This window comes from Cicer arietinum, chromosome 5, assembly GCF_000331145.2.
Source record: "Cicer arietinum cultivar CDC Frontier isolate Library 1 chromosome 5, Cicar.CDCFrontier_v2.0, whole genome shotgun sequence".
Taxonomy (NCBI): Eukaryota; Viridiplantae; Streptophyta; class Magnoliopsida; order Fabales; family Fabaceae; genus Cicer; species Cicer arietinum.
In genome coordinates this window covers 70,481,456-70,495,845 of record NC_021164.2, presented here as the reverse complement: position 1 = coordinate 70,495,845, position 14,390 = coordinate 70,481,456, and the positions used below count along the sequence as shown (strand labels likewise).

Here is a 14,390-nt window from a genome sequence, read left to right as displayed (position 1 = left end):
AAAAAAAAAAAGAATCACAAATTGAAGTGGTTCGAGAATATCATAAAAAAGTGAATCCAGAACCAGTAATGATAGGTTTTAAAACAGGGGAGGAGAACTTCCATTTTAATATCATAAAAAAGTGAATCAAGAACCAGTAATTATAGGTTTTAAAATAGGGCAACTAAAATTTAAATTTAAAAAAAATAGAAGGATCAAAAGTGTATTTAAATTTAAGAGTTTAATTGCAAAAGTTTTATATTGTCAACAGATCACAATCATTCATGATGATAATTTTAGATGTAGTTTTAATAAACATCAAATATATTTAATGATTTAACGGTTGTGATTAACTGATAGTGTAAAAAAAAAATATAAATATGTTAAAAAAATTATATAGATATTGTGTGTAAGAACTAGCTATAATGACAAATATTGAAATTGTTAAACTAAATAGTATGTCTCATAACATCTTAATTGCGTGTAAATTTATTTATTATTTTATCTACATACAAAACAAATATAAACACTTTAATTTGATATTTATCATGAGAATAGATAAAAAACATTATCAATATATTTTTTTTTCTTCCTCTTTCCTTTTTATTTGCACACATGCATTAAAACAATAAAAATGGGTGTCTTTCTAAATATTTAGACATAATAATAATAATAAAAAGTATTTAATGATACACAAAATATATACATATTATATATATTACTTAAAAACAATTATGCTCTTTTAAGTACTTAATGGTAGCCTCTTCTAAGGGTCACCGTTAACTTGACAAATACTAGGTGCCATAATTATAATATATCATATATTGATATTTGCATAATTGGATGTTGTCTAAAATTTTGGAGGGAGTGATAATTGTTGACTAAAATATTATAATTGAAATTTATAAAAATCATATAATTTTTTTTAGAATTTCACACAATTTTCACAATTCATACAAGTTTTTAGAGTTTCATACAATTCAATCAAATAAATTGTGTCGCTTTACAATTTTCATCTTTGTCGATAATTTTCTTCTTCAAAAATACATCAACTTTCTTTCGTATCACTCCTAAAAAAAATACACAAATTACTTATACAACGTATTCAGACAAATAGTTCACAATTATCAAAGTTACAACTCACATTCACAAAATAAAACAATTCACAAATTCACAATCCCTCATTGATACTAAAACCGTTCATAATTCACAACGTCACAAATACAATTCACATTCTAATGCTAGTTTACAATCTTAAACTAAAACAATTCACAATTAACAAATAATAGAAGAGGAAAAGAGTCTGAACTTGAAAAATATAATAAACAAATTGAGATAGTACGAGGACCAAGACCAAGACCAAAACCAAAAGGCGAAAGGGAGACACGTGCGTGGAAGACGTGGTGTGGGGGCCAACGATTCCGAACTAGAGGATTGAGAGGGAGACAAGAGAGAGTCAAGGAGCATATAAGAGAGTAGCAATAAAGAATTGAGAGAAGGGAGAGATTGAGAGGAACATGGACGAAGCTAAATTGATATTTGCATAATTGCATACATTCTCTTGACACCGTAATATACGGTTTCAATCTTAATTTTGACTACAATTTCTATATGGATTGATATTTATTGTATTTTATTTTTAAGTAAGAAAAAAAACAGATAAAAGAAAATAAGAATAAATATCTCCTTCACTAATTAATTGTAATACAAAATTAATTATCAATATAAATATGATAATATAATTTTTTTTAGAATATCAATTTAAGATTTTATGGAATGAGAAATGCGGCATTGGACGTGGGAGATTAATTTGAAAAATTAATAGAATCACGGTGAATTCTTGATTAAAAAAAGTATAAATTATTATTAACTTAAAAACGAATCCATTTAAAATAAACAAATATCAATTTTAATTTATTGAAAATTCTATAGGGTAAATGACATACATGTCAATCTAAGATAAATAATAAATCAAGAAATGCATAATCTCATTATCTAACTTGATTTCAATTTGTTAATAAAAAAGATTGATTATGATTTCTTAAAAGAAATAATGAAAACAAATTGGGTAAGAATAATATTTTTTTTTTAAATATTTTTTTTTCATCCCAACCAAACTAAAACCCATTTTTGAATATATCTTTTTCGAACAATACTTTTTCTCTACCCAACACATTACACATTGTTTTCAATGCAGAATGGCTTAATTGACATTTTGGAATCACAGCATGTCAAGTATCTATATAACATAATATAGAGACAAAAACTAAAAATGTCAAACTGTGATAAGTTGATTTGTGCTATTATTTATAATGCATTTTATGAAGTATCTTTAATAATTGATGGAATTCCAATTTTCATATTCAAAGTTTTCAATTGCAAGTTCCTAATCTTAGTCAATTAATTTCAGTATTCTTGATTTTACCTACATCCTTTTTTACATCATATTTGCATACATTTCAATTCCAATTTATACATGATTGTCTAGATAAATAAAAAAGATTTAACTATGTATTGATTGATACATTTTTTAAATATTTATATTTTAAATAAGGAAAATTAGACAATAAAGGAAAATAAGAATAAACATGACTTCTGTAAAAAGAATTAATATATCTGATAACTAATTAAACATTTCTTTGTAAAAAAAAAAAAAACTATAATAATTCCTTATTTAGAAAAATTTAATTAGTTGAAAATAGTTTATGAAATGAACATATGTGTTTCTACAAACTCTCTAAAATTGTTTCACTACAATTAACTAGTTATAAAATGGTCACCCTCGTAAACCAATTTGTATGATCTTAACAACACATCCTTTCATTGAGATACAAAATGGGTGCATTTCATCTCAGCAGAAGACCCAATATGGTATATTCAGTCACTCCATAATGAGATTTGCCACATCTTTTTCAGTATTAATGGATATATGACATATATTATGAAGCAGATTATAGGTGGCTTTCAACTTTACATTTCTATGACACAAGAATCCTAATTTGTTGATAATAACCTCTTTCAAATTCAGGAGTTAAATGATACCTCATTCAGTCTAAATTTGATTTCAATTGAACTGAACATCACACACCAAATGCTAATAGCTCTTCAGATATTAACAATCTCTTTAGCTTCATTTTCTTCCATCAGCAGAGAACAACATCATTTCAATTTCAATTTCAATAGTTACAAAACCTTCTCACCACATATTGTAAGATCAAAGCAGATGCCTCATTTCAATTTCTCTTAACATATGTAGCACCAACATTTCAAACCAAAGACATGTCTTATGTCCACGAAACATGTCTACATTCAATCACTTCCACTTTCTCAATGTCGTGTTTGGCTTAACTGTGCAAGTAATTGATAGTTTAAAGTCTCTAAGGCATCCTAAATTTAAAAGTAAACAACAAATTGAATTCTATATTTTTTGAACAAAAACAAAGAGAAAAAAGAGCTAATAAGAGAAAAATAAAATGAAGCAGAAACTCATGAAAATAGTTACCAGTTTGAATTCATGCTAAACAGAATATATCATCAGTCATCAACAAAATATACTGCAAAATCCTCAAAGGAGCATTTTCAAAATCCAAATGAGGCAACCTCAGCTCCCTAACTCTACATGCCCTATCAGGTGTTCCAACCCGACCCACCCGAACCCGGTTCACATCAACCTTTCTAAAAAGATAAACAGCACCGCCACCACCACTACCTCCGCCGCCACCACACTGATCCGTTGAAGAGTTTTTCTTGGTTTTAAAAAAGGTCCAACCTTTCCCAGCGAGAATCCGGCAAAACCCCTCCATCGTTTCAACCCGATTACCAGAAACCCGAGAGTATAAAGAGAAAGAACAACAATCCCAGTTACTGAGGTCACCGCCGCATGACCCAGAAGCGTCAAAGTCACCATCGGAGTTGAAAAGGACGAGCTTGAAGGCGCGTGGGAAGAGCGTAACGAAATATCGTAGGTGGGTGAGTGGCGCATTGGAGAATGAAGGAAACGGAATCGGAACGGCGTCGTTTAGAAGAGAACATGAAGCTGAAGAGACAGAGAAGGTAGAAGTAGATGGCGTTGAAGGAGAAGGAGAAGAAGAAGATGTTGATGGTGTTGATGATGGATTAGAGAAGATTATGTGAGAAAGTGATGGTGTTGGGTATAAATCCATTCCTAAGTCTCTTGCAATGGTTGCAAGTTTATATGTGTTTGTTATTATCTCTTTTGTTGGGATGAATAAAAGAGCAGGTCTTTTTGATTTTCTTCTTCTTCTTCTTCTTCTTGTTTCTTTGGTTTGTTGTTCTTGTTCATCATCATGGTGATTGTGATTTTGTTTTAGAAAGTGAGAGTTGTGGTTGATGCTTTCTCCTAAGACCAGAGAACGAACCAGCTTTAGTGGAAGCATCTTTTTATTTTTCTTCTTTGCTTTCTTTCCTTCGCAACTCACAACTCACAACCTTGTCTTTCGCATTTTCTTTTTGACGAAATATACACTATTCATGTTCGGTCGCTTTCTTTTCCTTTATCTGTCTCAAGTGAAATAACTTACCTTTTAATATAAAATATATACTAAGACCACAACTAAATTATGTTCAGCTATTATCACCTAAACTAATTACTTTGATGGTCATTTTAACTGTGAAATTAAACTTATATTAAGTATATATTTGATGTTATAGTTTTTTTTTAAATTACAAACCGAAAGGTTGAACTTTGCACTTATTAAATTCCATCTTTACCAGGAAGGGATTGATACCGAGTGGTTACATACGAGTACAATATTAGTGGATGGTGACAGCGTAACTTTATCATGTTAATAATTATGTTGGCTTATACAATAGAAGCTAGCTGAGAATTTTCAATTTTGAGTCATGGAACAAATATTTTTCTTTTCTTCAATTGATCCCTTGAAATACCTTATACTAATTGAATGACTTGGGTTAGTCATCAGTGTTACGCGAGTGAAGTTCAATTTCTACATAATTATATAGTGTGCTAAGATGTTTGATATGAAGAAATGGTTAGGTAAAAAAAAACATGTATGAATTGTCACTTTTGTCTTAGAACAATAGTACATGATATTTCTTGGTCAGTTTTGGCATATTAAAGTACTCTAGCTGTTGCCAAAATGATGTTTTTGAGTTTAAAAAAATTCAAAATTAATTTCAACTACTGATTATATTATTGCATTGAATTACAAATTAAATAGTTCTCTTAAAAATATTTTGCGGCGCTGTCTAAATTGTATAAGATAGATTATCAACTACGAAGTTTTCATGATAAAACAACTCAGTCAAACTGTATCGGAGTTATACTGTGCCGAAGAAAATAGTTATAGAATTACACATTCAATATGACAGTTAAAGTCACTCGTAATATGATACTATGACCACTAGTAATATGATATTACGATCACTCGAAAGAAACAAATAAAAGATGAACTATAAAGGAGAGAAAGAGTGAAATGACTCAGATTTTTTAAGTGTTTTCGGTGTGATTTTTCAACTGAGCAAAGCCATCTATTAAATAGAGGATTTGTACAACTAACGAGAGATAAACAAGTGCGAAATTGACCGGATCCACATAAATTGTTGCGCGAAAACTATAGGTTTTGATCAATTTGGCAAAACTAATGTGCAAAATCGGAAAAGGGATTGAACGAATTAGTTGTTGACTATTGACTCGGTGGATGACAGAAACGTGTATAACACCACTTAGTTCAACCCAGCCGGCCGACGGTGCACGCGTGTAATGGTCGATTTGCATGCATTCTCACTCTTTCACAAAATTAAATACCCTTTAAAAAACACCTCAATTAACATACATCTACTTTATAAACCGTACTAGTGTGTTATTAATCTTACGTGAAACTTCTTTATTTTTTTTAATTCAATTAGCTCTATATTTTCAACATCATTTCTCACACAAGATTTTGCTAAATGTTTACCGTATGCTTGTAACTTATAGTCAATGCAAAAGTCATCAAATGGTTACAACCTTGACCTTGAAAATTTTCAGTTTCTTTGACAGGAAAAACATAAATTCGGTTTCTGAGGACTCACTCCAGGCCTAAACATATCTATATATCATAAATGAGTTGTGTTGGCCCTACAACATTGAACTTTTCTTTTTTGTACGTATAGGATGTTTTCGCTTTGATAGATTTCACATATCTTAACTGCATTGAGTTTTAATAGAAAAATAAAAAAATTAATAAAAGTTTGAGGTTGATCTTTTTTAGAAACCCTACACCTAACTACTTCATCGTTCAAAACACATGAAAATATAATTTTATCTTTTTAACCATTTATAATAAGTTTTAAAATTGATAATTTCTGAAGTTTCAAATTTTTGAAATAAGGATTACATTTCGGAAATTTGAAATGTTGCGAAAGTTTCCAAATATGAAAATTTTCGAAAGTTTATAAATTTGAATTTTTTTGAAATAAGGATTACATTTCGAAAATTTAGAAAGTTTCTAAAGTTTTCAAATCTGAAAAGTTTCTAAATCTGCAATATTTCTAAAGTTTCTAAATTTGGAAACCTTCGATATTTTCCTATTTTGAAAGTTTTGAATTGTTTGAAAGATTCAAAAATTCTAGAATTTTCTATTTTAGAGTTTCAAATTGTTCTAAAGTTTTGAAAACTTAAATTATCATTTCGAAACTTTCAAATATTCTAGAAAAAAAGTGAAAAAATGAGAAACTAAATTTTTTTCAACAAAATTATATTTTCACGTTAATTGGAAGTGACAGATTTAGATGTGCAGTGCATGGTAGAATCCTTCTATTTAAATACATATTTGACGTGAATTCATCAACTTTGAAGGGATCCAATGGGCCTTATCGGAGCAAAGTTCGGTTTGAGTCTTTATCAGTCTAAAACAACATCCCCTCACTTCCTTTTGTTTTCTATGTAAAGAAGTTGACCAATGATTTATAACATGTCTATGATGAAAACATAAACAAATTGAAAATTTCACCTTATACGACTTGCATTTTACTTTTACACTATAAATGTAATAAATTAATTTGTTACCCTCGTATAAATTTTAAAATTTATAAAAAAGAAAATTAATTTTATCTTGAAACTTTTTCTAAATTTTTCAATAAAGAAGTTACACAAAAATTTTTTTCAAATTTTTCGGTAGAGCAGTTACCAGAAAACTTGTGAAGAAGTTTTCCAGTACACACTAAATTTTTTATTTTTTTAAAATAATTAAAATATTAAAAATTATTTTATTTTATTTATATATTAGAATATTTAAAATTATTATTAAAATTTTAAATAAATATTTAAAATTTATTTATTTTATTTAACTATTTTAAGAAATTAAATTTTAAAATATTTAAATTTTATTTATTTTATTTTATATATTTGAAACTTCTATTTAAAAAATAATAAAAGTTTCTTAACAAGGAGACTAAAAAACTAGTTTTAGAAATAGAGATTAAAAGTTCATTTTTAACAAAATAGAGGAACTAAAAATTTATTTTTGGCAAAATAAAGACACAAAATATATTTAAAAAACTACTATTTGTTTAATTTTTATTAAATGTGAACACAAAATTCGTTTATAGCGTGTCTTTTTTCTCTTTTTTTATCTGGATGATTTGATCAATAAAATCTAAATCTTTTAACCAGGATAACATTTTTTAGATAATATTTTTTAGATGCTTCACAATCTATTGACTTTCAAATTTCTCAACTTGCATTTCTTTACATTACTGACTGAGCTTGTAGTTCCTTCCTAGAAAACTAATCAGTGTTAAAAATAGTATAAAATGAAACAAACGTGTTTAGAACATGAAGTAAGAATATGTTGTCTATTTATAATTTAATAATAATATAAAATACTAGTAAATCTCACTTTTAAAATGCTAAATAATTAAAGATGAATAGAGTCGAATTATTTTTAATGTATTTTTGTGTTGAGGTTCATTAGAGTAAGGAAAGAATAAGAACCCTGCACAAAGCATGCATGCGAAGAAATCCCAGTTCCAATTATCGAAGCAATGCTTTTACAGACAGACACGCTGATTTAAATAAAGCCTTGTTATTTGTTTCACGCATTTCATCAAACACATAACGCACGTACCCGCAACATAGACTCAGTTTTCTTTATTAATGATGAGGTCAGGGAAGTTTGGATTTTTTGTTGTCGTGCTCTTCTTGAGCTCTTCTAATTGTTTAGCTTGGTTTGGTAGTAGTAAACACAAAAGTTCAAGTGCAAATCAACAACCCTCGTCATCTTCATCATCACCTTTACCTTCATTGTTAAACCGTTTTCGTTCTGGCTCATCCGTCGTGTTCCCGGTTCACGGGAATGTTTACCCTGTTGGGTACGTAAAAGGAAATTACTTTGTTTACATTCTCTTTGTTTTTGTTTCCTTCAGTTTTTTCACCTTTATGCCTTTCTTTTTAGTTGTTTTTTAATAATGCCTTTTCTTTGGATTCATGGTATGGGGTGGACCAATTCGAAGGCTTAGCTTCACTTTTATTCCAATTTGAGAGATACCAGATAAAATCACTTTTTATTATTTATTTCATCTTAAAATATCCAAACAATAGAACAAATATTTTCACTTCATTCCATTCTGTCGGTTCATTTCAAAATATCCAATTAAAGTATTTCTATTTGGACCCTCTCCTTAATTTCTTCTTTGAATAAATAAAAATATTCCATTCCAAATCTTCCATAATCATGTTTTTCTTTATCTCATTAATATTCAAACTCATTTTTTTTAATATATAAAAACATATCAAGTGCTTAAGTGTAGGTTAGGTTTGTATTCACGGTAAGTTTAACAAAATCACACTGTTACAGTAAGTAATTTTGTTAAAACTCTAAAACATAGTTTTTGTGAAAATCACATAAGCTGTGATTCCGCGAATTTAACGTCGTGAATTGAAACATGCTGTAAGTGTCCTCTAATGCAAATCAACTTTACTTATAATATATACAGGTTTTATAATGTGACTCTCAACATTGGGCAACCACCAAGGCCATATTTTCTTGATATTGACACCGGTAGTGACCTAACATGGCTTCAATGTGATGCACCTTGTTCTCGTTGCTCTCAGGTACTCACTCTACTCATTGCCGATATTCAAAACTCACCGGCCAAATTAACAACTTTGAATTGTGCCTTTTTCTTGAAATGAGATTGGAAGCTAGACCACATAGATATATGTATAGAATCTGCTCAAAACTACAAAATCAATCTATATCTAATCCTAAATTGTAACATCAATTGTTATTCAGATCAAAAATTTGGATCACTTGCATACATGCAGATAGACATGGAAATAAGTTAGGCGGGTCGTCGGAGTCTTTAATAAAAATTTATGCTCAGACTTTTTTAAAGCCTATTAATTTAAATAACTCAAATTTAAACTTATAAAAAATGTCTATTAGGCATCATATATATATATATATATATATATATATATTATTACTTATTAACACAATTATTTGTGAGTAAAAAAAATATAATTTTATTAGTTTTCCTTATATTTATTATTTTATTACCTTTCCTTATATATAAAGGTTTAGTTTAGTCTATTTAAAAATATGTAAAATGTATTATTTAAATGTTTTAATGGAAAATAGACTTTTAAATTGGTCAGGACAAACAGACTTTTAAATTGGTCAGGTCAAGTCGAAAAAATGTCTATGATAGATCTTAGGTCAGACTCAAACCTAAAAAGTTAATTCAAACCTTTTAAAACCTAATCTGATCTATTCCCACGCCTGTATGCGGAAGACAATAAGTCCATGATGAGTAATCTGCCAACTATATTTTTTCCACTAGTGGTAGAATATGTGTACTCTCAATGGAGCAACTATACCATATAATGGATAGAGATAGGGGTCTCTCATTTAATTGTGTTAGATGAATGAACTCAGTTATCCATCATAGCAAGCCCACACAAGATATAAAACCTTCCGCATTCATTACCATAAGACTCTGCTAGTTTTGAATATAATAATCCAACATCTGTTTGATAAAAAACTCCTATGAAAACTAACTTTTCAATATTTGTTGCTTATGTTTTCAGACACCACACCCGCTTTACAGGCCTAGCAATGACTTAGTACCCTGCAGGGATTCCCTTTGTGCATCCGTGCACCAGACAGATAACTATGACTGTGAAGTCCAGCATCAATGTGACTATGAAGTTGAGTATGCAGATCACTACTCATCCCTTGGTGTACTTGTCAATGATGCCTATGTTCTCAATTTTACAAACGGAGTGCAACTTAAAGTTCGTATGGCACTTGGGTTAGTAACTCTTTCATCCTTTGCTACCTGTAATGCTTTACAACCTCAAACCACTTTCACTTCCTTAGTCTATGTTTATGTTCTGTCTAATTTTTAGCTACATACTCTTTTATTAAGAAGTGAAAATTTTGTTATCTAATACTATTCTTTTTGGTTACTTTCTGCAGATGTGGATATGATCAGATTTTTCCAGATTCTTCCTACCATCCCGTAGATGGAATGCTTGGCCTTGGCAGGGGTAAATCCAGCTTGATATCACAACTAAATAGTCAGGGTTTGGTGAGAAATGTCGTCGGACACTGTTTGAGTGCACAAGGAGGAGGATACATCTTCTTTGGAGATGTTTATGATTCTTCTCGATTGACTTTGACTCCAATGTCATCAAGAGATTAGTAAGTAGATTTTCACAAGTCAGATCAACATTTATTGTAACGATATTCATACTTGTTTCTATACTAATTTGTGATTTGTCTCAGCAAACATTACTCAGCGGGGGCAGCTGAACTCATCTTTGGAGGGAAGAGGACCGGATTTGGAAATCTTTTTGCTGTTTTTGACACCGGGAGTTCTTACACTTACTTCAACTCTGACGCTTATCAAGCACTAGTTTCTTGGGTAAGTTGAAAGCAATTTTCACTATATCCTCCAATTTTAAAATGCATAATGCATTGCCATGATTAAATCAATGTCATCTTGAATTGTTTATTTCTTTGGTAATACAAGAAAATATTGATACATTGCTTAACACGTGTCATTTTATCGATTTCTATATGTAGTTGAAGAAGGAATTAGCTGGAAAGCCCATAAAAGAAGCACCTGAAGATCAAACTCTCCCTATGTGTTGGTATGGAAAAAGACCTTTCAGAAGTGTATATGAAGTCAGAAAATACTTCAAGCCAATTGCATTTAGTTTCCCAAGCAGTGGGAGAATGAAAGCCCAATTTGAAATCCCTCCTGAAGCATATTTGATTATATCAGTGAGTCAAGTCTCAACTAATCATCTATTTCTTCAAGAATCAAGATTGACTTTTGTAATGCTATCATAACTTCACATGTAACTGATACATTTCATTTGTGTATACTGATAAATTGTTCTTCCAGAACATGGGAAATGTTTGCTTGGGCATTCTTAACGGATCTGAAGTAGGAATGGGGGATCTTAACCTAATCGGAGGTACGAATGGTGTTACTCTCTCTTTTCTTCTGATGCTCCTTCTTGTTAATGGATAGTATCGATTTTATTGCTTTTGTCCACTTTTTTGTTTATCATTTTTTCACCAAAACTCTTGATGAAACTTCGCATTATTAAAGACATCATGTTGTTTATGCAGACATATCCATGCTAGACAAAGTGATGATATTTGACAATGATAAGCAGTTGATCGGTTGGGCACCGACAGATTGTAACCGAGTTCCAAAATCTAGAGATGTCAGCTTTTGATTACAAAAGATACCTCAGTCCACTGAATTTATATCTGCTACTATCCAACTGTATAGAATAGGATATATGGTTGTATCAAATGAATGTTGATATGTTTGTAAAGATATCCTTGTGCATAGTATATTTGTAAGTGCCTAAGTGGAATAAGGGTCTACACTGACTAGTCACAGCCTATGAAACATGGATACTGACACAGATACATTGACACCTATAATCATTTGAGAAAATTAATTAATTAAATGTAATCAATGTGTCGGTGTCGTGTCGGTGTTAGACACTGACACGTGTTGAACACTGAGACACGCCTTCGATCAGGAATGTTAGAACCATAAAGGTTACAACTAACAAAGTTATAAGTCATATAAGATATCATGTTGGTTTGATTGCACGGTTTTGAGGATTTAATTTAGAATTGGAAAGGGGAATTAAATAGTCAAAGAGTGTAATGCAGGTTGATGCAAAGATAAAAAGCATATTTTGATTCAATAATTGATTGGTAAATTTCATACAAAATGGTATATTATTAGTTCAACTTCTTTCCCCACTTTTTAAGATTTGATCATATTTGACCATAGAAAACTAATTTATAAAACCACTTGATATATCTCAGCTGTTCTGAATATAACAATCATGTACCATAAAAAGCTAGACAAAATTAAAAAGGTTATAATTTAAAAATATCAGCTTTATCATCACTGCGCGTTCAGTCATAAAATAGTAGTATAATGTTTTCTTGTCTCGACAAATAATGTATACTTTTCTCATTATAGAACTGTAACTTTTATAAATAAATCTGTATTATAGGAAACTCAGTTTGGGGACATTAACTGGACAGAGTAACATTATCAACTTTAGAAAATTTATATTTTCACGACAATTCTGTGAGCAATGTTAACTGTAAAAAAAAATTATTAGTAGTACATTGGCAGCTGTTATTAATGCAAGTCTTTTTCTTTGAACGTTGTTTCTGTTCTGGATTCATAAATAAAAGCGTATAAATAGTCTAATATAAAGTGTCAAACTTAGGCCATGTAGATGCATTCCATCTCTTTGAATTGAATTAAAAAGAATAGAAGTTGTATATTACAAATATATGAAAAAATGCTTTCCTAATAGCAACACAACAAGAATATTTTGCACCTACACATTGACACACCAATACATGGCCCATTAGATTTGAATCTACAACCAGTGGAGATAATCCTAATACTTATTATTTTTTTATACTTACAAACTGCAGAATCTATCTCCTTTTACAATTCTTCTTTTTTGCACAAATTAAGTCCAATCCAAATGGTCCATGTCAACCAAAATCACAATTCTCTGATCTCTCTAGAGCAGAGAATAAGAATAGTTTACCTTTACCCAATCAAGACTTTAGATTTTTTATAACTGTTGTAGTGTGCAGCAATTGTACAACCGTATAGTCATAGTAGGAAATTCTTGTCCACCCAAACCGATGTGTGAATGGTCAACATTCAATAGTTAGGTGTAAATACATAAACTAATGATGATTTTTTTTCCTACAAAAAATAAATAAATTAGGCAACCCCACAAACCCAAGCAATTCATTTTTTTTCTTTTCCCCTTTTCAGAAAAAGAATCAAAATGGCTTGTTTGGGTACATGAACATGTCCTGTAACGGCGAGAGGTGGTTCATTTGGTACTCAAAATTGGTCCCAAAAGGGCCATCAAGATCCAACGAAAGGTTACTAGTATCCAACAAAGAATTCAATTCAAAATCAAACGCGTCATCCAGCTGTAACCCAAATTCATTCCATTTAACCTCACTCTGCACCTCTTTATCGCACGTGACATCCGGTGAAACCACGTGACCTGAGCTACACGAGTCCGTATGCAGCCTTGGAATTGAATCCGACGAGTCCATGTACAATTGATAATTCCCTAACTTGTCAATTTCTGGCTTCCTCTCATGTTCTTCATGATCATAAAAACTATCAACCTTTGGTGTTACCGTGTTGTATTTTTCAATCTTCCCTTTCTTGTTGTAAATTCTACACAATACCCAATCATCAAGCTGCAAATTGCAAATTGCAAACCAAACTAAAATCAGATAAATATATATATTTTTTTATTAAACACTTGACGTGTAATTTATAGTTAATAAAATTAAAAGTGTGGGGGTGCGATTAGCAATTGCATACCCTCAAGTTGTTTTTCTTGCCGGCTGATCTATCAACATTAGCGAGACGATATTCATGCATAATCCAATTAGTTTTAACTCCTTTGGGAGCTTTTCCAGCGTAGAACACCAGTGCTTTTTTAATCCCCATCGCCTTCGGTTTCCCGATCGGTTTATCGGCTCCGGTAGCTTTCCAATAACCGCTTCCGGCCGCCCGGTTCGGCCGAGAACCGTTTGGGTATTTCCTGTCCCTTGGAGAGAAGAAGTACCATTCTTTCTCGCTTTGGAAACCTATTTCCGGAAGCTGCCATGGATCAAACTTGTACAAATCGATTTCTTTGACTACCGGAACGGAGATTGATTGACCAGCACATTTCCTACACAAGTAGTGGTTCACCAATTCTTCATCGGTGGGGTGAAATCTGAAACCAGGAGGTAACTCTAATTCACCCTTCATGAGTTTCTTCTGTGTAAACAGTTTCTGTTGTTGTTTTTTTTGTTGTTGTTGTGTTTTGCTCTGCTTTGCGAATTGAAACTTGATAGAGAGGA

The 14,390-nt window shown here is 30.8% G+C and overlaps 3 protein-coding genes across 4 annotated transcripts; 1 reads left to right on the top strand and 2 right to left on the bottom strand.

Annotated features, from left to right (window-relative positions):
* Positions 1-2,772: 2,772 nt before the first annotated feature.
* On the bottom strand, positions 2,773-4,505 carry LOC101502570 (uncharacterized). 2 transcript variants are annotated; one of them, XM_004502934.4, is made up of 2 exons: positions 3,482-4,505; positions 2,773-3,366 (listed from the first exon to the last, which is right to left on the bottom strand). In XM_004502934.4, the coding sequence occupies exon 1, from the start codon at positions 4,374-4,376 to the stop codon at positions 3,492-3,494; it is 885 nt and encodes a 294-aa protein (XP_004502991.1). In that variant the 5' UTR covers positions 4,377-4,505; the 3' UTR covers positions 2,773-3,366; positions 3,482-3,491. The 2 variants fall into 2 exon arrangements, with proteins under 2 accessions (XP_004502991.1, XP_004502992.1); XM_004502935.4 differs by having other exon boundaries at positions 2,773-3,327.
* Positions 4,506-8,036: 3,531 nt separating this feature from the next.
* Positions 8,037-12,086, top strand: LOC101502257 (aspartic proteinase Asp1-like). Its single transcript, XM_004502933.4, has 8 exons — positions 8,037-8,313; positions 8,938-9,055; positions 10,034-10,257; positions 10,425-10,649; positions 10,734-10,872; positions 11,034-11,234; positions 11,359-11,431; positions 11,589-12,086. Exons 1-8 carry the CDS (start codon positions 8,099-8,101, stop codon positions 11,696-11,698), a joined length of 1,305 nt encoding a protein of 434 aa, XP_004502990.1. The 5' UTR covers positions 8,037-8,098; the 3' UTR covers positions 11,699-12,086.
* A 648-nt stretch (positions 12,087-12,734) lies between these two features.
* NAC43 (NAC domain-containing protein) lies at positions 12,735-14,390 on the bottom strand. Its single transcript, XM_004502932.4, has 2 exons — positions 13,864-14,390; positions 12,735-13,736 (listed from the first exon to the last, which is right to left on the bottom strand). Exons 1-2 carry the CDS (start codon positions 14,296-14,298, stop codon positions 13,302-13,304), a joined length of 870 nt encoding a protein of 289 aa, XP_004502989.1. The 5' UTR covers positions 14,299-14,390; the 3' UTR covers positions 12,735-13,301.